Raw genomic sequence first — 25,798 nt, 5'->3', positions numbered from 1 at the left:
GTGGTGGGTGGCGACGGTGGTGATAGTGTTAGTAGTGTGGGTGCGTGTGTCCGTGTTGTGGTGGTGGTGGTACGTGCGTGCGTGTGTGTGTGTTACATTACTAATATATTGATATATATGATATATTCATGCGTACAAATCTTGTTCCTCTCACGAATTTGTAGGCTTTCTTTGTTCCATTTACATAGTCATAATCTAAATCACAGCTTATATCAACGGAACTATTCTTCACAAGTAGGGAAAGTACGACACAATAACAATATCTAAAGACATTATGTAAAATAACAATAAGCAAAACGAAAACAAAGTAGGTTTGAATGAAAGACGTCAAACAGTTCATTCATATTCGCGGAACAAAAAAAACAAATGCTTCGCCCGCAGGGGGACTTGAACCCACGACCCTCAGATGACTCTGTTAAGATTCAGTCATAAAAGTCTGATGCTCTACCGACTGAGCTATGCGGGCTTACGCGCTGAGATATCGAATGTTAAGCTATTTATACATATATTATTTGTTTGTTAGGATTTCTTTCGTCAATTATTGATTTTATTTAAAGATATAACACTTACAAATGATTCGGTAAACAATTTTATTTATTGTACTTCAATATTTTAAAACGTAGAATTTTAGTTGAATGAACGGTTATTCGAAAATCTGAATTGATAGTCACTATGTGAGCGATAGACAACCTTAATAAACCTAAACCTTTTTGCAGAATCATTGTTTTACTAGTCATAATACAAAACACAATAATCTTGGTATTGCCTTATTCGTAAATAGATGTGTAAATATAATGAGTGAGACTGTGTGCGTATGTGTGTGTGTGTATGTCTTTGGATGAATAAATGAATGGTTTTATGTACATGTGCTAAATATTGAGCTAAATCTAAACACTGAAAATTGCTTACGCTGAAATTGCAATAATATTAAAATTTACATTTATTTACCAACAAATACAGCTATTGTTATGCAAAATTATAAACGTGACAACTTCCTTAATTGGATGTAGAGCAAAAAAAAAAAATGTCAGTTTCTGTAACGACTTTAATATTTTATACTGTATTTCGTTTCTTAGTTCTTTTTCTCAAATAATGAAGATAGTTATTCTTAATGCCTGTTTCTCAAAAATACGAATATCTTTTTAAAATATGAGAATAACAAGATAGCTTTAAGTCAGTTTAAAAGTTAAAATCTCGACGCTTGATTTTTTTTTTCAACATTCTTCGCATTCTAGCTGTCCTCAATCAAATAAAAAGCTTTTTGGAAATAATTTGTTACAAATAGAACAAATCATGCAGAGTTTCGGAAAAGCTTTCACTACCGTATGGGAAAGGAAAAGAGGTCACGAGAAAATTTTTTTTTCATTGAAATTTTTGGAAAAAGAAAATTCTTTCGGGATCGTAATTCAGAGAAATATTGAAAATAAAATTTTAAAGAAAGGGGTGGGGGGAAAACGCTCAATTCCTTTCCATTTTACCTTCCTCGTGCGCAAGTGTTAAATATTTCCAAAGACCACTGCATTTCTGACTCATATACCACTTCCATCGCCTTCTCCCTTATATTAACCGCTACCATTGGAGGTATTATTTTTCCCTACTTTTCCCGTTCAGTTGAAGTTGACAGCCTTTAGGGTTTTATTTAACCATTTTTAACGTCTGTTATCAAAAACAATACATAGAGTTCCTTTCACTTTAGGCATTACAGATATTTCCTTCATTTTAGTTAATTATTTATTTATTCTATTAAAAACTACCATAGTCTTTTTCAATGCCTCCAAAACTAGAGGTAGCAAGGGATGAAGGCAGCCAAAAACAGGAGACCGACTTAAATGCTTATAACAGCGTTATCTCTGCTAAAGATTCCACAGAACCAAGCCGGTTTATGGGGTTACTCTGAGTTTCTCGCTCAAAAGGGATTTAGCCTTATGGCGTATCTTCAGACTCCAAAAACTGCTGGCTTGAGACCTCTTTAAAACATATCGATCTTCGGCCGCGCTGCCATCTTGTGATCACCAAAGCACCACGAAAGCATACGATTGTCTTCCTTCGGCCTTGGCCATTGGTTCCAGCTGTAGTCCCGCCATGCGGATTCCAAAAAGCCAGCAGACATTTTCTAAACAGCAGGCATGGTCCGAAAATCTCCGTCCTGGAGTTCAGGATTTTCCCTGGCACGAGCAAGTCTTTAAGGATCCTCATGCGTTCGGCAATGCATAACTTGCACCGTTTCGTCCCGTTGACGTAGGGGCCTGGGTTCTTGAGTATTTTCCATGCAATCGAGTATGGAATCTCTTCGTCTCGTAATTGCCAGATATGGCTGGCCAGTGATGTCACGTATCTTCTTTCCGGAACTTTGAAGGAGGACAGATGATTGGAAATACGCTGTTTGAGAGAGTTCCCAGTGCACCCACGTACTTCTGTGGACGCGTGATGTCGTTGTAGGTGCTCTTGTTTTAAAAAAAGACGGGCCGAACCACTGGGAATTGAACATGGCACCAATGCCTACACGGCTCCATACGCACCCAAGTCAGTCACATAGCCCACCCTTTAACAACAGCAGCACCTACAACACCAACAAGTATAACGACAGCAGCAACAGGCGCAACGACATCACGCACCCACAGAAGTACGTGGAGTGTACTGAGAACTCTCTCAAACAGCATAAAACCCTAGGTGATTATCTCCCGTTGGTATTTCGATGGACAATCGCAAAGGGAGATTGCCACCTCAAGAACGAGGCTTTTCCCCTTCCATATTTTAAAGAGGTTCCAGGCCAGCAGTGTTTTGAGTCTGAAGATATGCCGTATGAGCAAAAAACACAGTGTAACTCCATAAACTGGTCTACCCTATTATGGTGTGTGTGTGTGTGTGTACTTACATACAGGAGGCCAGATATATGAATATATTAAAAAATATGGAACAAGAACGTAACATGCGACAAAACATTCGGACAGGTAGACTATACGAAAAAGGACAGGAAAAAACAAGAACGGGTCATTCGGAGCTACCTGTCCTCATTCGAGTTCCAGATCATCTTTGCAGTTTCGATATATATACATACATGCATGCATGCATGCAGGCAGGCAGGCAAACAGACAGACAGACAGACAGACAGACAGACAGACAGACAGATAGATAGATAGATAGATAGATAGATAGATAGATAGATAGATAGATAGATAGATAGATAGATAGATAGATAGATAGATAGGTCATATACCGCCTTTTGAGTCGGTGTTAATCTTAACTTACTGAAACGGAAGAGGTGCTTTTTTTTTCCAGTTATATATATTCATAAAACCACGTTAGCATCGCTATTATTAAGTTTTCCGAAGAACAAAATGCTTCGTGATGTTAATTCCAACTCTTTAAGTTCTGAGTCCAAATTCCGTTGAGGTCAACTTTACCTTTAATCCTTTCGGAGTCGATAAAAAATAGGTACCAGTTGAGTATTGGAATCGATGTCATCGATCATTCCCTCTCTAAAATTGCTGGCCTTATGCCAGAATATGAAATCATTATTAGATTTTCCTACTTCTGTTAGCCCACACCTAGAGATTACTTTTAGTGTAACAATTTCTGGAATTTTGTTCTAATCCAAAAAGCTCCTTTCCAGAGTACGTAGACTTGAGTTTGTTCAGACATTGCAGCGGTAGTACTGCTTTGTGTTCTGGTGGATTGTCGTTTATGTGAGCTTTAGCGAGGGTTTTAAGCAGTTGATAGCAAATTTATCGATAACACCAGCTCTATTGAGTGCAATGATCCAAAGAACCTTCTTTCGAATTGCTGTAAGTTTATTGACTATAGTTTGCGACTATAGTTATACTCCAGAATGCTTTGTCCTTAGACTTTGCAACTATTATCTCTTCCTTTGCTGCTCACCTTGACTACACACTACGCCTCTGTGAAAATATGTTACATATAGTAGAAGCAAGTTTAACCACACCAGCACTACTATCTATGTTTATGTTCAAAAGTGTAGAACAAGGGATGATGACTTCTTCACCTTTTAGCGAGGGAAGTCACTAATGAAGATATCGACACTTTAATGACTGGACTAAATCATTAATCCAACGGCTGTGAAATGCCTCTGGTGCAGTGACAACATTCGTGTCCATGCGTGAACAACTTCGTGTCCAAAGTTTTATTCAGATGCGTAACAAACAAATTCATACTATGAGTACACAATGTTCAATAAAGTTATCTGGGGTTGAAGTAAAAGGTTCTGAACATCTTGTCATGTTCCACGATGACAGTAGAAAATAGGAGGAATTCAAACTACAAAAATTACTTTCAGACAGGCACCAGGCGTAGAATACCGTAGCGAGTTGCTGGTAAGACAGAAATGTGGAATCCATTTCACTTTCTCAGTATTTCTTTTAGTTATTGCCTATCTTAAAAAATAATATTCAAATGTTTTAACGCTAAAAGATTTTTTCTACATTGTCTCTACTTGCCATTAAATAAAAAAAATTACAATTATTTCGATATAACAGATTTTTTTATTTCTCTGTTTCTGTATTAAAGAAATATTTTCAAATTATTTCACTTTAACAGAATTTATTATTTTTTAGCTTGTATTAAATAATTTTGAAATGATTTTACTTTTGTTTTTCTTATAACCCATTAAAATAATTGCTTTATATTTTCAACTTATGTCTCTACTTTTATATAATATATTGTCAAAGTGCGTAGACATGTATAAATTTACATATAGAGAGATTTTAAGAGTGTCCCGTATTTCTAATTTTCTAATCTGGCAACCTTACCTTGATAGCATCATTGCTTTACATTTTGATAACTAAAGTGCAATCGTTTGTCGTCAGCTTTTGACACAATACATTTTGCGGATCTTTTCGGTTTGAACGGCAGTTTTTTCTAGGGGTGTCATATGAAATTGTCACCCATAATCATGACCCTAGTATCGATCTATTGCATTTCAATCTGTTTTTGGGTTAGGGTTGGAGTGGGGGAAGGGTATCTTTTTTTCTTCAGAAATGTAAATAAACCCAATCTGTTTCTTAAACGAGGGACATATTCATACGGCACAGAATGCTTTTCACCTCAATAGACGTCATTGATTGGTTGAAATTGCAGAAAAACAACAATAAATATCTCACAAACTATAGAATTTTCTCAATAAAGCCAAGAGAAAAAGATGTTTTATAAACACATTCTACCAGTATACGAAGTTTAAATGTGTTTAGTTACGTGGAAATTATTTAAAAGAACTGCCGTTCAAACCGAAAAGATCACATTTTGCAAAAGCCAGAAGATTTTGGTTTCGCCTTTATCTTTGTACGTGGAGGTACATTAAAATCAATGACTGAGATATGAATATGGTCTATTTTTGTTTCACTCATTAATTATCCCCTTCGTCATAGTTTTCCTGGTGCTTGAAGACGGCGAACTGGCAGAATTGTTAGCATGTCGTGAAAAATGCTTCGCAGCATTTCGTCTGTCTACGTGTTCTGAGCTCAAATTCCGCCGAGGCCGATTTTACCTTTCATCCTGTCGAAGTCCATGAAATAAATATTAATTATGCACTGGGGTCGATATAATCGACTAACCCTCTCCCTCCAAATTCCTAACCGTGTGCCTGTAGTAGAAAGGATAGTTTCCTTGTGCTCTGTACTCATTCAACATTTGAATATCATCCAAGACGGAGTCTTATAATCTTAATAAAAACGATGGATACAGTGGATGATACTTAACTGAGAAAAGAAAAGTCGGAATGGTCACAACGCCTGACCAGGGGCTAAACAACCTCCACAACAACAACCCGACTGCCTCTGCAGTTGTCATAAAAAAAAATTATTGGAATATTTTAACTTTCATCACCCGAATTTTAATTTGTCTTCATCGTTAACTGTTTTAATAAAATCGAACGGCAGCATTACTCTATTAATTTTTTTTAATTAATGAATTAGATTTACTGTTCTAGACAAAAAATCCGCCATCTTATCTCCCTTAGACGTGTTTTTTTCTGTATTTGTTGGAGTTGTTTTTCATGCGATTTTTATGTTTACAAGTCTCACCATTATTAGTACGCGTTGATGTATAATACGAATGTTTTCACTAACTAAAAAGCGCCAACACATGAAAAGTCGTGAGACCACCTAAAAGTAATCTTTGATTTCAGTTGATTATTTCTTTATCATAACATTTAAAAAAAATACTTTAACTTTATTTTTTTCCGTAGTGGTTATAGACACACACACACACGAGCGTAAACACATACACGCACACACACACACGTGCACATATACACTCGAGCGCGCACACTCATACTCGTATACATACACACATACACATTCATGCATACATACAAACATAAGCGTGCACGTACATACATACATACGCATCTTACTTTGTTTCCCCGCCCTCTTTTCATTCTTGTTTTGTTTTGATTCTCTAATTGCTCTTTGGACAAGGCATGAATGCCGCACCTTCCTTGTTTCTCGTCCTCTCCCAGATTACCTATAGGGTACTAGTACCTAATTATAGTACATGTCTTTGGTATGTGTCAATGCAACAAACAAACAAACTGATTTTTGCATGCTATATTGTATTCCCTGATTTAATATATCTTTTACCTTTCAGATTTTCATTGAGCTGTTGTAGCAACTTTCAAGCGACTGCTGTTAATAGAAAAAAAAAACTATATATATATTTATATATAATATGACTAGTATCCATTAGTCAGTGAATTGTGTATGGAATTACAAAGCATGGACGATTTTGCAGGAAACCTTCTTTTTAGATGCGATAGGCATGTAAAGCTTGTTTCAACACGTCGGTTGATTAACTTAGAGGTAAACATATTTTCAAATCAATCTATTAATTATCACTGTTTGTCTATGTATCTTTTAACTCAGTGAACCTCCCCACTCCTTGGGTGAGGTCCATATAAAATTTTATTGTTAAATTCTATTTGGAATGAATTGGCTATACTTCTACAAAACACAAAATATTTAAATTTTTTATACAATTTCTAGGGTCGCATGCGGCCCTGAGAGCCGCGGTTGAGAACTGAGGCGTGTGTGTGTATATACATAAATACATATACATACACGCACAAGTATGTATGCATTATGATTTTATCCAACTGCCGCTTGTTCAAATTATTTGGATGAACCACGATTGGCAAAACATCGAAATCAGTTTGAACAAAATATGTTGTATATCAGATTCTACACATTTATTCAATGTTTATTATTTTCAGGTATTTTAAAACCACATACCATTAATTGAATATACTTTATATTTAAATATGTATTCATATAAATGCCTTAATATATACATATCTTTTGATAATTGGTCTCTCGAGTGCTTCAATTCTCATGTTTTGCTCGCAGTTGGTAACGGTATTCATGGTGATATCAGGGAAATATAGTGAGAAAAAGTATATCAGGATCCTTAAAGCGAAAATTCTGTCCTCATTCAACCTTTATAAGTCTTAGATTACCTCCTTGCACAACTCTCCTCTTATCACCCTACTAAGGATCCAAGAGTAACATCAACAAATCTTATTGACTTCGTTGTTATTGTTGGCAATACACTTAAGACTGATATTATTTGTTACCATATGAGGCTCTCTCAAGAGAAGATAATGTTGTTTAAGTAAATCCACTTTTCCAAAGGAGATGAACTCAAATTTTTCTTTCTATAGTAACATGCTGGAGATTCCACTCCCTCCATCAATTAAATAATATCATTTTTCTTTCTATAGTAACATGCTGGAGATTCCACTCCCTCCATCAATTAAATAATATCATCTAAGTCAGATGGGAGTTCTGTTGAGTCATTTAATCCATTGATGATTTTCTGGGGCTTAGACTTCTGTAAAAAATTTTATTTTACTGTGTCTGATGAATTTATGATCTCATGTATATAATGAAGACATGTGGGCCTAGCTGAAAAGGGAGTAAAAAGATTAAAATTGAGATTGTTTTAAACTTGTCCAACACTATTATAAAGAAGAATATCAGGATGCAAACTATTTGATCTTCTCGTTAATAAAGTGGTAGTGGCAAAATTTTTCACTAATATTTAGTGGAAAGACTGGTATTTGGCATTTTGAGAACCATTGGCCTTAGGTGATACCTCTGAGGAATTACAACTGTGTTTCGTCATCTGCTACCACAACAGCTCCTTTATAGGATCCAGTTAGCTCAAGACATCATCAGGAGGAACCACGTCCGGTTTCGGCCCCTACTCCTCTACCGTTTTGACGTGGCGGGGCCCCACTTTCAGAGGTGTCTTCAGCTCTGGTGTTGGGTGCATGTCTTCTTTCTTCTGTTCCCTGGCCTCTTCGATGTATTGTCAGCCGGTGACTGACTGACTTGTCACATTTTTCCTTTTAAATATCTAATTCAGTTGATCACATGTTTGGTTAATCCACTGCAGTAGCTTTCTCTTAACTCTGATGTTAGATAGCTTTCGCATAGAATGTTGTGGTCACCTTTGTCTGTTGAAGGTGTTACTGAAGCAATGATTTGGAACCCTCTTCCTAAGCATTTAAAAATGTTATCAAAGTGCTGCAGATATGTATGAAAGCCTCTGCCCTTGTGAAAACAATGCTGGTTGGGATTTAGAAGTTTATTGACCTCTAGAAACTCAGTTATTGTTTATCTTACTAACACCTCAAATCCCCGATAAAGAAGGTCCAGTCCTTGTTGCTTTGTGATGGCTTGTGTGTCTCAGTGGCCCTGAGAGCTATGTCCAGCAGAGCACAAGCTCCTGGTATAGCCTCCAATGCTGTACAGGTTAAAGAATTGAGGCCAGATTAATATGGACCAACTCTTCCCAGAAGTAAAAATGAGTTTGCATCAGGTCAACATCCCTACCTAGAAAAAAAATTAAAAATACAGAAGCATTGATGACAATTCAGAATCAGCAAAATATGAGAGAAGACCTTCTCAGCATGGTGTGATCCAGCAAAGTCCAAAAAGGAAAAGTGAGAATCAAACTGGAGAGGAGCAGCAAAAACATCCCAAAGTCAAGAACAGTGGAGAAAAGTTGTTGATGGCCTATAAGGAGCAAAGGACTTAAGGAAAAAGGTCATCTCAAATAATTTAATGATATGAGAGGTAAGGAATATCAGATGGTAATGTAATACAAGTGACTTATTCCCTTTTGTGAAAACTGGGATAGAAAATGATCAGATATACAATCTGTGCCTAGTGATTTCCTTCAGAGAGATTAGCTACAGCAAATTGCATATGAGGTGACAACATTACTATGAGCTGTTTGAAGTGTTACTTCAGTTGTGGGTGTTAACATATGAGCTATATGTTGTGGTAGGTAATGATGCAAGTGTGGCTGTCTACATGAGTTATAATGCTACATGCCATTGTGTTACCTATGTAGGTGCTAATGTTTTTTAGTCCTTGGTCAGCCTTGATGCAACTGCCCTATAATCACAAATGTTCCAGTCAAAACAATCTGGAATTTCTTTTTAAGGTGACAGTGTAATTTGAAGGAAATTTGTTTACTGTTACTATTATGTTGAGTGACTATTAAAAGGCTTCCTTACTGGCTGGTAGATGTACAAAACTTTATGCCAATATTTGTGAACTGTGCTTATAATCTTTAATAAAATCTTATTTCTAGATAGCTGCATGACAATGTTTTCGTATTTAATTGATTTAATTGAGCTTTTATGTTTCATTTCAGTCTTAAGCAAGCACAAGATGTATAATCCTCTTTGCTGTCTGACAAGTTCATCCATCTCAAAGACAAAGTTACCTCAATGAAAAGACATCATGAACCAAGACGTTTTTGTACTATAACAAACCCTGACTCTGTTGCAACATCCATATTCACAACGATAGCACTAATACAACCACCAATAGCATCAATACATTTGAAATCAAACCCAGTATCATACTAATTTACCTGACAACTCTCAAAAGACTTCTCATCATATCTATCTTTCACTTTCTGGTGACATTTCTTCCAATAACTCAGCGATGAAAGATGAACTTCATGCAGACATGTTATGTATTGACAAATCAAACATAAATACAGATAGAATGTCTGAAAATGACTTTCACAATGGAATATTGGTCACTCCACAGGTTGCCATTGCATCATCATCAATATCCTCCTCATCATCATCATCTGTTGGATTGTCTCATAGCAATCCTCATTCATTTACATGTGACATTTGTGGCAAAATGCTGTCACGAAGAGATCACTTGAAACTACACAAAACAATTCACACTGGTGTCCGACCATATAGGTGTGAGACTTGTGGCTGCACGTTTTCTAGGAACCATCACCTCATGCGGCACATGGGATCACATTTGAGTGAGAAGAGATTCAAATGTGATATCTGTGGCAAAGCACTGTCTCGTAGCGACCATCTCAAAGTACATCGCAGGATACATACAGGTGAACGTCCATTCAAATGCCAGATATGTGGTTTCGCATTCAGTAGGCGTGACAGATTAGTAAAGCACAATCAGTTGAGCAAGGGTAAAAGAAAGCTCAGTTGTGTCCCACCTACTTTTACTGCTCAAACTAAAGAATTAACTGAGTCAGATAACATTGAAATGAGTGTAAGCGATCAGTTAATAGTAAATTTAAACCCTGCAATACCATCACTGCCTCAGTGCCATCAACAACCCCAAAGGAATAGTAGCAATGACAGTGATCCATCTGATAAAACGCACAAAGAGACAGCATATGTCTTTCTGGACTCTTCAACATCAAATTGTAAACAAGGAAGCACTAATGCTCACCAAGCCAACAACAACCAATGTGAGCTACCACAACAAGAAATAGTTGAGAACCAGTCAACAAATCTTTCAATCAATCAAAACTCATTGCCAACCCAATTAAGTGAAATCCTTGTATCAGAAGAGAACACCAAAATGCCTGTTATTCTGGCTAATTCTGGTCAAGTGGCATCTGTATTGCCAGTATTCCCAACAACTGTTCAAATGACTCCAGCGATTTTCCCTGCCCTACAAATGTATACAAGTGCAGCACCTCTCAGTATTCCCTCACCACACATTTATGTCACTAAATAATACCATGAAGACTATGCATATTTATTGGTTTGTTTAGGTTCCTGTCTATGTAAACTGTGGTAAACTAAATCTTTCACCCAGTTTAACACCACTAGCTGATCCATGTGTGCCTTTGGTGGAGTTGACTTTCTTGCTGGTTCTCTAATCTATGGATAACTTCTTCTCTTCTTTCCCCACCCCCTAGTCTCAGAAGGAGTAAAGAAGAGAATGATCACTATTTTTTTTTCTTTTCTGGCTAAGCAATAAAAAATAATCTCAAGAGAAAAAAATTTGTAGGTATTTAATCTCTAAACAAGAAACAAATACCATCACAGTAAAAAATTATTATTTTATTTAACTTTCTGGCTCCAGTTTATCTCACATGGAATTCATTCATTTGCTTTAATCCATATTTCCATGCTATCATGGTAGACAAGTCTGTATTGCTAACACTGAACTGTTTCTCAAGTAAAGAAGTTTTCATTCCACTTAACTTTCAATATGTAGAGCTAGCAGAAAATTTGTTGAGAGGAAAATGTCAACAAAATCATTTTCCATAGTTCAGTGCATTTTCATGCAAAGCACAATGTGAGCAGTTATACACATATATGTATGTATTAAGAAGTCAACTGCCCAATCATATGATTTCAGGTTTAGTACCCGTGCACAGAAACCTTGGGTAAGTGACTTCTACTAGCTCTCCAGGTCAACCAAAGCCTTCTAAGTTAATTTGACAGAAACTGGTAAGAGGCCTTTTGTATGTAAACAAACATACATATATGTGTTTGTGTACATACACATGTCTGTGATGTGCATTTATTCTTATTCAAAGATCATAATGTTCAAATGCTGATGTTGGTACTTCTATCAATAAATCATCTGCTTTGTGCCTTTGAAGCTGCATGGAATAAGAGAGCCCTTGCTTGGAAAACAGGTAAGCGTTAGCATTAGGAAGGGTATCTGGCTGTTAAAAAAAAAATATATATATATATACACACACACATACATATATATTTTGTCCAAGATACAGATGAGTACCAACACCCAATGTGGCAGGTTTGATAATTGCTGAGAATTCTCTGCATGAAACCAATGGTAGCTTTGTTAACCCAGAAATAAAGAATATTCACCCATGTGGTATTGACCACTCATTCTCACTGTCTGATGTTAGTGTATACATTTGTGTGGTGTATATGTGTATTTATATATATATGATAATGTGACTGACCAGGCTATCAGATGTTACTACACATTGCTAGTCACAGTGTGCTTCACATTGATTTAGCCTTCAAATGACGCCACTCCGCTGGCTAAGTGAGCAGGCCAACAGGAGAAAGTTGCGGCGAAAGAGTACAGCAGGGATTGCCACCACCCCCTGCCGAAACCTCGTGGAGCTTTAAGGTCTTTTCACTCATTAAACACACACAACGCCCAGTCTAGGAATTGAAACCATGATCCTACGACCGCATGTCCGCTGCCCTAACCACTGGGCCATTGCGCCTCCACTTTTCTTTACACAAAATGAGAAAATACATTGTGGAACTGTTATTTTAACAAGTTATATCTGTTTATCACCTGAAGAGACACATCTGCAGCATTAGATACTCCTGAATTGGTTAAGCATCCCACTCATTAGGGATTGATGCCAGATGTGTCGAAACAATTATAATGATGAATAAAAATTCTCATATCTTCCGTCTTTCATTTACTATATATATGTGTGTGTGTGTGTTCACATTTGTATGTACATGATATGCTTTGTGCAGGTTCTGTCTATCAAATTAACCTTAACTGATGTTTATCAATGATGCATATGAATATCAGCAAGAAAATAAAGCAGTGCACTTTGAGTAAAGTCCCTTGCGGTATTTGTTCTGCACTGAATTACATACACTCCCTTTTCTCTCTCACTACCATAATTGCAGTGAACCAGTGATTGACTCATCAGGGAACATGTGACTAATGATGCAATTGTTCATTAATTACAATATCAAAACTAAATAGATAAAATAATTTAACATACCTACATTTTCTCATTTTCATGCAGACTACTAAATTTAATTAAATTGGATGTTTGAAAATATCTTATATATTTTTCAGATGTTCCATACCCACAACTTTTATCTTCATTTTCATCTCTTTTAATAAACGATGTAACTTTGAGATTGCTTTTTTTAACGTCTTCTATTTTCTCCTGTGATGGTAATTTTATTATAATGTCTCCGTGTCAATATGATTTCATCATTTTTAATTACAGCCTGTATAAATGACAAAACTGATTTAATTTCTATCAGTAACAAATCTACGAGGGATTTTCTACATAGTTGCTCAACCTGTTAGAAATAGTAGCCAAATCTCTCTCAAATTACTGTTATCTATATTAATAAAAGTGAAATCCTGTCTGTCCATCTGGGATCCCTGTATCTCATAGACATATTATACCTGTTTTGGATTGGGATGATCTTGGCAGTGAAAATCTGCCCTTCATTTGGTTCTTGAACATTCTGCATTAAGATCTGATTTTAAAGCAATTGAGTTGCTATTTCTAGCAGGTAAGCAACCAAAAAGTTTCAATGCCAGATTACTATGATAGGTGAACAAGAGTTAGCTCCCTTAGCTTAAAGTTTTACTAAGGAATTTAGTGGTACTATTATTTTTTTCAGTCATCAGATTGCGACCGAAACTATAGCCGCATGAGCCAAATATTTTCGGTAGGAGGATTCGTTTTCACTGAACGTATCAAGTTTTGCTAAAAGTTCAAACCATCCAGAAGATTCAGCAAACCTTTGGCGATGATACTATGGGCAAAATTCAGCTCAAGGAGTGGTACAACTGTTTCAAACACAGCAGAGAGCGAGGCATACTCAGGCAGTCCATCCACAAGTGGAAACGAAGAGCCAATCAAGAACAAATTAAATATAACAGATTGGGTTTGATATGCAAAATATGTATATGTGTGTGTGTGTGCTCTTGAAGTGGTGAAATACATGCAAAATGAGAGACAGCAAAGACATTCAGACGATGAATTTTTAAGTATAAATATTATATAGATATTTATATTAATAGATCAAACTTACACTGAGTACAAGCGACATAGAAAATTAAAGAGGAGGAAGTAAAGTGTTATAAGTCCAACAGCTGTTTCCAGGGGTTCAGAGATCCATCATAATGTTGGTAGATGTAATTCTTCACAATATGCAGGCCATAGTAGAAACAATCAACATTGGATAAATCAAGCCTAATTTATTGAATTGATCGCTTCCATTATGGCCTGCATATTGTGAAGAACTACATCTACCAAAATTGTGATGGATCTCCAAAACCCCTGGAAACAGTTGTTGGGCTTATAACACCCTACTTCCTCGCCTTTAATTTTCTATGTTGCTTCTACTCAGTGTAAGTTTGATCTATTGATATAAATATCTACATAATAGCTATACTTAAATATTCATCATCTGATTGTCTACAGTCTTTGCTTTCTCTCATTTTGCATGTATACATACATATATATTTTGTATATCAAACCCAAGCTGTTATATTTAATTTGTTTGTCCACATAGTTACCTCCTTATCTGCTCAATTTGCATATACCAGATGTATGAATGCATGGCTGTGGATGCCTGATATCTATATGCATGTCAGCTATGCATGTGTACAATGGTGGGGGAGGTGTGTGTCTGTGTAAGCTGGCATACAAGTGAGGGCTGAGAGTATTAGCTCATTGATGTGTGGGGGTGTATGTACATATGGATGCAGTTGTGTGTCAGCTGTGTGTGAGTACTAGCGTGCACAAATCTGAAGGAGTACATGTCAACTGTGTATATCAGCTGAATGCATTATTGGTTGTTTATGCATGTGTATGTGTGTGTATATATGTGAATTCTTGTGTGTCAGTGCCTGCTGTATATGTATATGGGTATCTATGTGTATTGATGCTTGGTGAACATGAGTATATACATTCTTGTATTTATATGTGAACATATGAATGTATCCATGTTTGTCTGGAAGAACATATATGCATGTGTATGTACAAATATATATATACATACTTTTGTGCTTCTGGTATTTATGTATGCGGGCATGACAGATGTATAGTAGTGTAGTCGCAACAGCATTCCTAGTGGTGGGAGACAATTGGCATTGGACTGAGATTTGTTGGTGTGTTGAGGAGGATGAAAAATAAAATTACATGGACATAGACGTAGATGTGCGTATGCACATCTACGTCTAAGGAGGCAAAGGTGGGGGTCACACAGGATACGCAAGGTTGGGAGGTCAGCTTGTGTAGGTCTGCATAGGCTTCGATGGTTAGGAACCCTGTCCTCTGTAGTGGAGCAGCCAGTGCAGAGGTGCAACCAATGTTAAGTTGGTATATCTGGAGTATCAGTGGCAGGTTTTTATATTCACAAGGAAGGCATACCTTTGGTGGCAGCAAATGATTTCGTATATCCTGTTGTTAGACATTGCAGATTGGTGAAGAATGAGCAGTCTTTTGTGGAGGCAGAGTTGGTAACTGTGGGCGCTTGATGAGTCTGCTGAAGCCCTGTCAATGATGGTCCATTCAATGTTGGGGGTTTCATTCCAGAGACCACAGAGTCACCATGGGAAATGAGGCAAAGAAGTGGAATTCTCTCTACACACGTTGTATGCACTCACTTAGATGCCTGCATCGAAGTGTGTGCATACACTGTGTGTACTTTCCATTGAAGTCAGTAGCTGTTATGCCCATGTAGTGCTTTGTGACTTCCTGTATCTCTTCATTCAGTTAAATGTGTGTGAATGAGATAGGTTTCTGTAAGGAGCCTACAACACTATAAGAAGCATAAAGCACGTGTGTGTGTGTGTGTGAAGAAGCACACATGGCTGTGTAGTTAATAAGTTCATTTTGCAATTATATGGTTTTGGTTTGCTCTTACATGTCGTCTTAGGCAAGTGTATGTCTTTTAGCATCAGGTAGACCAATGTCTTGTAAGTAAAACTGCAGGAAGATCCCCCCCCCCACTCTCTCTCTCTGTATATGCTTGTATGTTCTTTTTGGAATCTGTCGGTGGTCGACAAGTATGGCACTTGTCTCCAGTCCCTTAGCGAATGCTAAAATAAATACAAAACTTAAAAACAAATACTGGGGTCAATAGGATCAGTTTCAAAAGCCATTCCTGGGAGTGCCTTAGAGCAACTGATGACCAGTCATTGAATCAGTGAATGTGTATGCATGTATTCTTAAAGAATGCTTCATGGGATATCAAATCGTAGTCATGTTAATTATTTGGCCAAGCCAAATATCCTCTAACATAATACACTGAAACACAGATACAGGTATAACTCCTAAGTATTATCAAACTACATGGACACATAAAAAGCGATTTTAATATCGATTTTGAACCATTCAGCATGATTTATTTCATGCATACTAAGGTGATTTTACGTACACACAACTTAGATTCTAATTATTTTGTCTTTCAGTACGTATTGTAAATATGTATTATAGTACATATTACATGGAAGCACATACATGCAGATGTGCACACACACACACACATATATATATATATAAACTTAGAAAGGTTTTGGCCAGTGATGGCCCAGGCCATGTCTAACTTAATAGCACCAAAATATATATATATATATATATATAAATTAAATTCTAGTCATAGAGTTACCAAAGGTTTCGCATCCACCAAAGCCACATGCTCTATTCTTTAGTGTGCTTCTTTTCTGTTATGTTTTATTGACTATATACATACATGCATATATATATGTGTGTGTATATGTATGTATGTATTATATATACTAACATACAGACACACACACCGAGATTGCGTGTTGAAATATACACAGAAAAAGTGGGGGTTCAAAACAACGAAAGACCATAAAAGTGTTTCATGTTTTTATTTTTCTTTGTTCAGGATAAGAACAATGGGATGACCGCTTTCACCGGTGATTTACCTCACAGTAAATAGCATAAAAATATTCCGGCACGATTATATAGCTAATATTCTTTGTTTTCTTAATTGTTTCATTTGAATGTATTTGATTTAATTACAGCGTTGCAGATGAAGCTAAGTTACAACAAAATCATATCAATCTTCAAAACGACTATTTTTTGAAAGCAAAAATAAAATTAAGCACAAAATATCGATAATGAAATTAGATCCTCTACGTGATGTTTACGAGATTATCTGCCCTTGCTCCATTCACATCTGTCCCTCTCACCATCACCACCACCTCATACTTTCAACCTGTGCAGACTCTTTCTCTCTCTCCTTCTCTCTCTATTTCATCAAGGTAAGTCTTTTTTTATAACTGTTTTCTTTACAAAAAATTTCCTCGTTTAACTTCCATTACACAATCGTGACTGATTAACAGACATGAAACATTATGAACCACTAACGAAAGTAAGCGAGAAGAAGAAAGGTGCTGGAGAAAAAAATGACCTGTCTCTGTATCGGCCGTTTACAGGAGATGGTTGTATTTACCCCCCCTCCTCACTATTGGTTTTATTTTTTACCATTTTCTTTCTTTCTTTCTTTGTGTTTGTAATTCTTTGCTATTTCCCTCTATCTTTTTCTTCGTTTCAAAAATACTTAGCGCTGCCAGCATTTTAATTACGATAAAAACATGGATAGGGGTTATTATAGTAATAGTTGAAGTATCCTTTAGAGAGATGAAAAGGGAGAAAAGGATTCACTATGATGGTGAAGAGAAATTAATGAATATTAAAAGAATGAAAACAGTGTAAGGTGTGTTTTGTATCATCCGAGAGTATGAACTAACTTGCTGGAGCCATAACTACGAAAACTATGTAAATAAGGGCACTATCAATATAAAATAAAGATGTGTTGAAAAAGTAGTCTGACAATTAAAAAGAAAAACAGCTCCCAGTATAGCAAATACTAGCTTAGTACTAGGGTTACCTATCATAATTAAAGCGTGGAGGTAGCTACATGCCATCGCTGTGGAACAAGTCTATATATTATCCCATAGCAAACGTCATTTATACACAACGCTTAATAGCGCCTAACTCTTCTTAGCTGGGAGGTACTACAACGAGGTGTTCTCAATTGACGAGCAGTGTGTTAGTGGGAATTGGGACAATGTTTGGGGAAAATGTGTACATAATAATAACAGAGCACCCACCTTTGCTGATACGGAGTAGAAAAGGATATGACAATGCTACTACGAGAAAACTGTTTCGGAGACCCGACAGGACCAGCTATTGAATTATCAGTCATCAGCTCTACTTCATTAAGGATATCGAGTCAGGAAAAACAACCAGACCATCAGGGGTCGTCTTCATGATGCTGCCCACGAGTTACACACACGCAGGTACTTGAAAAAAGGTTCGTTAATAGTTAATAAGGCAAAGGCGGTGCTCTAGGAATAAACAGCTACAGAGTTATCAAACTGGTGGATCAAACTAAAATAGAAGAAATAATTATGATGTAACTAATTTGGAATAAAATAAGCATATTCCGTTGTCTGAGGGCTACTGATAAAAGGTGGTGTCGATGGATGGGGGAAGCTATGCATGCAAGTAGATGTCCATCGGAGCTTGGTTTTCAGTCTCTTCCATGCAATAATAGGAGTTTAAGACCAGCTATCTGACGCAGCTTCTGTATACCAATGACTTAGTTCTCATAGCTAAATCTATTAAAGAATTAGAGAAGAAATGCTAAACATGTAAGCAAAGATAAGAGTATTGGGTAGCATGGAAGCATAACAGGACTAAAGTATTGTCTGTACAATGGCCATGCTTGATTTACAGGAAAAGAGTATGAGTTTTTCCTGACTCGATATCCTTAATGAAGTAGAGCTGATGACTGATAATTCAATAGCTTATGGGCATGAGTTCTTGCTTGGGGTCTCCACACCTTTTAGGGGTAGAGCATAATGCTAATTTATGTATGCTGTGTTAACCAGCATTGCTTTGCCTATAAAGACAGCCTAAGTAGACAGTGTATCCAATGTAGACTATGCATATACTGCAGTGAGATGAGAGGCAAGCTGACAGAAATGGACATTAAATGTAGCACATGTGCAGGAGTTAAAAGTTAGAGCACTGATAATATAGATGTTTTGAAATGTTTAGGGGCTCCTTAGTCATAGCTGGTAGCTTATATTGTTTAGGTGACCTTATGCACAGTTGAGGAGGGTGTCTGGAAGGCGAAGTATCCAGAGAAAGAATAGTAGGGAATGTTTAGAATACTACTACCTTTACAGGCGACAAAGGGTGAAAAGCATATTGTATGATACATGCATGCGAATGCAATGCTGCAAAACATGGGCATTGAATGCAGAGGATATGTAAGTGCTGGAAAGAAATTCGGGGAGATTGTGTAATGTTAATATGCAATAATGGTGCGGCGCAAATTAGTTGAGCAAAAATGGAGTGTAAGAATTAGATGTAGTGCACAAAAGAGAAGGCTGAGCTAGTATAAACATGTAACATATATGGAGAAGGACAGTTGTGTAAAAACGTTTTGAATGATTCAAGTGAGAGGAATGTATGAAAGTGAAACCATAGGAAGAGATGCTGAAACCTGATTTCAGGAGACTGGAGTTCGTGATTGGGATGGCAAAATATTTGTAAAAAGTAAGGGATAACTCCAAAACGATTACCAGTTTGCTCTCAGTTAAGTATTCAAAATATGTTATTCAACAGTTAACATATAAATCCAATAAAGTTCTTTAACTTTAAAATGGATCGAAATCAGAGAATACTTACTCCTTCAAAAACCAGGTATAAGCATCAAAATTATGATCTTAACTTGAAGAATACTTTATGGCTAATCGTTCCATTTGGTAAACAGGTAAATTACAATTGTTTAATATATCCATTCAAAAATATTTTCCAAGAAACCACAAATATTACAAAATTTTTAATTGACATAAAATTAGATCAGGTATTGTCTTAGCCGTAATATTGCACAAATTGTGGCAGCATATCATGTTAAAATAATATCGAAATTTCAAAAAAGCAATTACAACCAGAATAGCACACTGAATTTGAAGCATAATAACTTTAAACAGAATAAAGAAACTCAAATAGATGGGAACGCTAGGAAATTAAATGTGGTGGTAAGGGAAACAACCCAATTTAATATAAATAATGTGTGTGTGTGTATATATATGTATATGTGTGTGTGTGTGTTTTATGTCCATTTTTTTTAGTTCACTTTGCTGGGTGATTGGTGTTAGGAAGGGCATCCAGCTGTAAAAACCCTGCCAAAACAGACACAGAAGTCTGGTGCAGGCTCCTGTCAAACCATCCAACCCATGCCAGCATGGAAAGTGGACATTAAACAATGATGATGATGATTTTCCCATAGCAGCATTATTTTACAGATGGATGCCCTACCTGGAAGCTGCTGTTAACAAAAGTTTATTTAGTTTGCCAGCAAAACTACAGTTTTGTGGCTTTCTATAGTATATCCATGTTAAGTAAGATGTACAGAATGCTGTTAAATATACACACATACACCAATGGTGTTATCTTGTATCTCATAGAATTAAAGAAACCTCAGTTGCTTTCTAATACATTTGTTCACTGAAGGCAAGATGACAGAGCAGGATGCAGAGTAGAAGCATGAGGGTTGACCAAAGAAAAAACCAGGATGGATAAGTGAAGGGAAAGAGTATAAGTGTAGAAAGGATGTGACGGGGGGTGGGAGGTAGTACAAGGGAGGAAAGAGTGGTGGACATCAATAATCAGTGGCTCAAAAGAGAGAGGCTGATTGTAGAGTATATCAAGTACAAGCAGGTTTGATTATATATATATATTTTTTCACACCTACACATACATACACGCATACGTCCAGACCACCAGCCCTCTTTCACACGCTCATACATACTCTCTTATAAACACACGCACCTTCATGTTGGGGGGTCATCCTTACTTTGTTATCTCCCCTATTTCTTCCCTTTCGTGTGTGACCCTTCTGTCCGAAGTCAGTCGCCATGATAGCCACTACACACATTTTGTTTCTCTCCTTGTTTTTTCTGTGTCCCTTTCTGTAGAAGAGCATAGGCTCGAAACATAAAAGACTTTTTCTATTCCTGAGTGTTATACTAATACATCTGTTTGTTTTGTACACCACCTGTCTTCGTCTTTTGTTTTTTTCGTAAACTCTCCCTATTATATAATATATGTGTGTGTGTCATCATTGTTTTCATATTCACTTTTTGATGCTTGTATGGGAGAGATGGAATTCAAGGCAGATTTTTTTTTTACCTAACACCCTTTCTGTTGCCAACTCTCACTTGTTTCCAAGCAAGTTAATATTTCCCCATTTTCTGACGTGCTTTTCACGGAAATGAATGACATTATTGGTATGAGGGTGATGCTCATTTACAACCATCATGCAATGTCAATACAAATTCATACACACACACAAACATATATATGACAGGCTTCTTTGAGTTTCCATCTACCGACATACTTCTTTACACAACTGTCCTACATACAAACATATACACACACATACATATATATGTATATATATATATATATATATATATATATATATATATATGTATATGTATATATATATCACATGACCGACCAGACCATCAAATGTTGCTACACATCGCTGGTCACAATGCGTTCGCATTGTTTTAGCCTTCGAATGACGCCACCCCGGTGGCTAAGCGAGCAGGCCAACAGAAGAAAGAGTGACGGAGAGTACAGCAGGGATCACCACCCTCTACCTGAGCCTCATGGAGTTTTAGGTGTTTTCGCTCAATAAACAATAAAGTTTTCGCTCAATATATATATGCTCTGGAAACTCCAAGCACAAACCCTCATTGCCTTATGAGTGCCTTAGGAAAAGAAAAGTTTAGGGAGTCAACCTTGAAGGTATATCAAGGAGTAGGGTCTGTTCGATATCTAGTGTCTTCTTTGCTGTCCTTCCAGCAACTCCAGGATAAGATGAGCTTTCACCTAGAAAGCCACTCCAGTGTTACTGCAGCCATCTCAGCCCACTGAGTCATTGTGATCATATCTTTAGTTCTAAAGAATGAGATTGAATTGTGCTGACTGACTCAGTTTCGAAACTGCTCAGTGCAGGCAGGAAGAAAAGCCTTGTGATATCAAAGATTGCTTTACATTGCTATTTGAGGACATGTCACTCTTCCTCGTGTTCTTCGGATGTAAAGAAATTGCCATCATTACATCATATATATGTGTATGCATAAAACATGTTTCTTTACTGTACATTTTTTTCTATGTACCATGGATTGGGCAGAATTATTCTTGGGGCAGTATTTTACAGTTGAATGAACTTTCTGTTGTTTTATATATATACTGTTTCTCAAGTAAGATTTGTTTTTATTCCACTTGTCTTTGGAGGCATAGAGCTTCATAGTGATTTGTTCATAAGGAATGTCAACACAGTACAAAATGTATGCATTCACAGACATATATATGAACACCCACACATTTTTCCATAATTTTACTGATAAGGTATTGATTAACTTAGAGGTATAGCAGAGGATACTTGCCCAAGATATATCGTAGTATCTCCACAGCCATTCTTGTGTTTTCATGTGAAATCACTAAGTGCTCAATGCATTAGAAGTGTGTTATGTCTTATAATTGCAAGTTTCATAAACCAGATTATTTCATATTAATAAACTGCACAAAACTTTAGGCATGTGGAAATAACTTGCTTTACCAAAGGGACAATTTTTATTCTTACAGAACCCTTGGGAATACCATTTAAAAAAAAAATGTCCTTATATTTATTGTTTCTTTATAGAAAAGTCTTTTTTAATGATGCTGAGTTTGACAATAGATTGTGGTAATTGAGAAATGAAAATTTAAGATCTAGATATCTTTTAGTTTTAGTAAACATAATAAATATGTATAATTTTTGTTCCCCTGGTGTTATGTGTGTCAGGTGAGAAACATCCATAGTGGGTCGGTTGATGTAACAAAGAACAGTGGTGGATGTTGAGCTGAGATACCATAGCAAGTGTTGAGATTAGTCATCTCTCATTTTGTGTATTCCTTCACTATGTTATCACTAAAACCACCACTACCAACATCATCATCATCTATGGTGCATGTAGGCAGTTGATGGAACAAGTCATATGAAAGAAAGGCAGTATATTTTTATGGAAATATTTATTATCACACATTTTCTTTCCTTTTAACAGACATGGCTGACACAAGATGAAAACCCAGTCTTTGCTACTCCTAAGAAACTACTCCAGCCCAGAAGTCTCCAGAGTATTCCTGTTGTGTGCAAAAATTGTAATGACTTGAGTGTATACTCAAAGACAAATGCTTCCAGTGTAACAGAACAGCCTCCTCCTCCTCACCACCACCTTGCCACATGTAAATAACAAATTCGTTCAAAATAATGGCACGGAAAACATAACTAAATATTTTCATATTTTGTTCTTTGGGGCTTCTTACCTTTTGGTGACATTCCATTATTATACTTTTGTTTTCATTTTCTACCCCATCTCTCTTTCTCTGTTTCACCTTTTTTACCAATCCCTTTTTCATCACCACCTCATCCATCTAATGCTTCATTGTTTCATAGACCCTACAGAATATTTTTAGAGCAGAAACTATTACATTATATTTTCATCCAAACTTTTGCTCAAATATAACGTTTTTTTACTAAAAGTATATTGGATAAAGATAAATTATTTTTTGCTTTATATACACCAGAACACAACTGGTAGGAACCAGAACCTCTGATAGACTGATTGATGACATTTATCTAGAATTCCAGAAACTTATTTTGATTTGCTTGGATCTGGGTTTCAGTATTGTAATTATACATACATACAAAGCGTGTAGGTTTAGAGAATATCTGAACACATCATATGTATATACTCTGCATAAACATACATGCATGCACACACATACACAAACATACATGTCTATAAATATTTAAGTTTGTGTTTACCTTTATATTTATATTTGTGCACTTTTATGATAAAAGCACACTTTGGTATAGTTAGACATTGTAACTACAAATGTACAAATGTTCGAAACAATTTTATTAGGAAACAGTTTATAAGAACATAAAACAATAACAAAACAAGAATGTATGCTGCTCATTCCGGTGTATATGCCTCAGTAGGAAACCCACAGCAACAGCAACAACAGCAGCAGCAGCAGCAACAACAACAACAATATGATTTCAGTAGCTGCACTAAGATTTATGCTGACCCTCAATCAGCAGCTGAAGATTCGACGAGGGCTCTCAAGCAGCAACATGGCAGTCATTCCAGCAATAACAATTCCAATAACTTGGACAATACTGGCAACCACAATCACAATCACCACAACCATTCGCAGAGCATTTCGCCAGGTTTAGGCACTATTGTTATTGTTGCTAACAATAACAATGGTGGCAACACAGCAGCTTCACCTGGTGATGAACACTCAGTAGCCAGTGGTAGCCATGATACGGTGAGTCACAGCAACCACAGCCACCAGAACATTCCTGTACCACTATCTGGCATGACAAATTACGGTGTCTACACTGGTCATAGTAGTCGCAAACCCTATCGGTGTGGTGTGTGTCGGAAAGGCTTTTCTGTAAAAGCTAATCTCCACAAACATGAGTTGATGCCAGATGAGGAGAAACACTTTTACTGCAGTCAGTGTCACAAAGCCTTCAGCCAACGGGAAAAGCTGACTAATCACATTCGTACTCACTCTGGGGTGAGGCCATTTACATGTCAGGTGTGTGGTAAATCATTTGGTCAACGAACTCATCTGACCACACATTCCAGAATCCACAGTGGTATTCGGCCATATGCTTGCAACCAGTGTCCGAAAAGATTTAGCCAGAAAGACCACCTAGTCAACCACAGTCGCACACATAGTGGAGAGAAGCCATTTCTATGTGTGATCTGCCAAAAGTCATTTTCGCAAAGGGCACACCTCAAGAAACACAGCCGTGCCCACATACAGTCATCGTCATCACCAGGAATGAGTGGTAACTGCAACCAAGCTTCTTGCAAAGGTGTATCAACGGGTGACCCAGCACATCCTCATCATCATCACCATCACCATCATCATCACCACCATCATCACCATCATGACAAACAGCATCAGGGCACACCATCACCAGCTTCTGCTGCAAGTAGTGGTAACCGAAGCAACAACAACAACAATATCAACAAGGTGATGTGTAAAGCTTCCAAATCACCACCTCCGCCTCCACCTCCACCTCCTCCTCCTGCACTTCGACAGCCTCTGCCGTCATCATCACCACATGCTCACCATCACCATCCTCATCAACATGGCCATCATCATCACCACCACCACCCCCATCACAACCAGCAGCACCAGACTGCCGTTGTAACCCAGCAACCTTGCACTGGAGCCAACATCCCTGCATGGCGATCAACCACACCTGGCGCCAGTTTTGGGAACTGGTCATCAGGTGCTTCTGCAGCATCTGCTCTCACAACTCCATGGACACCTGGCTGGACAGATGCACAAGTCAACCATACCTGCAACCAAGGCAGACCAAGAGAGTGAGCAGCTTCTGACATACACACTTCATACAACAGTCTGATGGAATTTCCTTAGTAATGTGGGGGAGGGGAGCAATGTTTGCTAGCCATTGGATCAACTTCTTTGGAACTAATGCAGATTGAGCTGCACTTGCATCGACCAGCTGCAGATTCTATATCTTGAACTGTTTACAACTGCAATCTAGATAAGATGCCCTCAGACTTGTGTGTATGTCTGCATTTTTATTTTGTATGTATATACATATAGGGTATACATACATATATATTGTGTATATATA

The 25,798-nt window shown here is 37.1% G+C and overlaps 2 protein-coding genes and 1 non-coding gene across 5 annotated transcripts; 2 read left to right on the top strand and 1 right to left on the bottom strand.

The window, feature by feature from the left end:
- Positions 1–372: 372 nt before the first annotated feature.
- Trnak-uuu lies at positions 373–466 on the bottom strand. The gene is made up of 2 exons: positions 430–466; positions 373–408 (listed from the first exon to the last, which is right to left on the bottom strand). It is a non-coding gene; the product is annotated as a tRNA-Lys (tRNA).
- A 5,018-nt stretch (positions 467–5,484) lies between these two features.
- On the top strand, positions 5,485–12,418 carry LOC115218771 (zinc finger protein 471). Of its 3 annotated transcripts, none has more exons than XM_029788700.2 (3): positions 5,485–6,122; positions 6,601–6,812; positions 9,676–12,418. In XM_029788700.2, the coding sequence occupies exon 3, from the start codon at positions 9,972–9,974 to the stop codon at positions 11,034–11,036; it is 1,065 nt and encodes a 354-aa protein (XP_029644560.1). In that variant the 5' UTR covers positions 5,485–6,122; positions 6,601–6,812; positions 9,676–9,971; the 3' UTR covers positions 11,037–12,418. The 3 variants fall into 3 exon arrangements, with proteins under 3 accessions (XP_029644560.1, XP_036364687.1, XP_036364686.1); XM_036508793.1 differs by lacking the exon at positions 5,485–6,122 and adding an exon at positions 6,300–6,516; XM_036508794.1 differs by lacking the exon at positions 6,601–6,812.
- Positions 12,419–17,146: 4,728 nt separating this feature from the next.
- Positions 17,147–25,791, top strand: LOC115218769 (zinc finger protein 260-like). The gene is made up of 2 exons (XM_029788698.2): positions 17,147–17,300; positions 23,172–25,791. The coding sequence occupies exon 2, from the start codon at positions 24,076–24,078 to the stop codon at positions 25,522–25,524; it is 1,449 nt and encodes a 482-aa protein (XP_029644558.1). The 5' UTR covers positions 17,147–17,300; positions 23,172–24,075; the 3' UTR covers positions 25,525–25,791.
- Positions 25,792–25,798: the final 7 nt, after the last annotated feature.

This window comes from Octopus sinensis, linkage group LG14 (assembly GCF_006345805.1).
Source record: "Octopus sinensis linkage group LG14, ASM634580v1, whole genome shotgun sequence".
Lineage (NCBI taxonomy): Eukaryota > Metazoa > Mollusca > Cephalopoda > Octopoda > Octopodidae > Octopus > Octopus sinensis.
The sequence above is the reverse complement of the archived record's forward strand: the minus strand, read 5'-3'. Positions and strand labels throughout refer to the sequence as shown.

What these genes read in the sequence shown, in the direction of transcription:
- LOC115218769 (XM_029788698.2), top strand. Translation starts at nt 24,076, where the DNA reads ATGTATGCTGCTCATTCCGGTGTATATGCCTCAGTAGGAAACCCACAG.
- LOC115218771 (XM_036508794.1), top strand. Translation starts at nt 9,972, where the DNA reads ATGAAAGATGAACTTCATGCAGACATGTTATGTATTGACAAATCAAAC.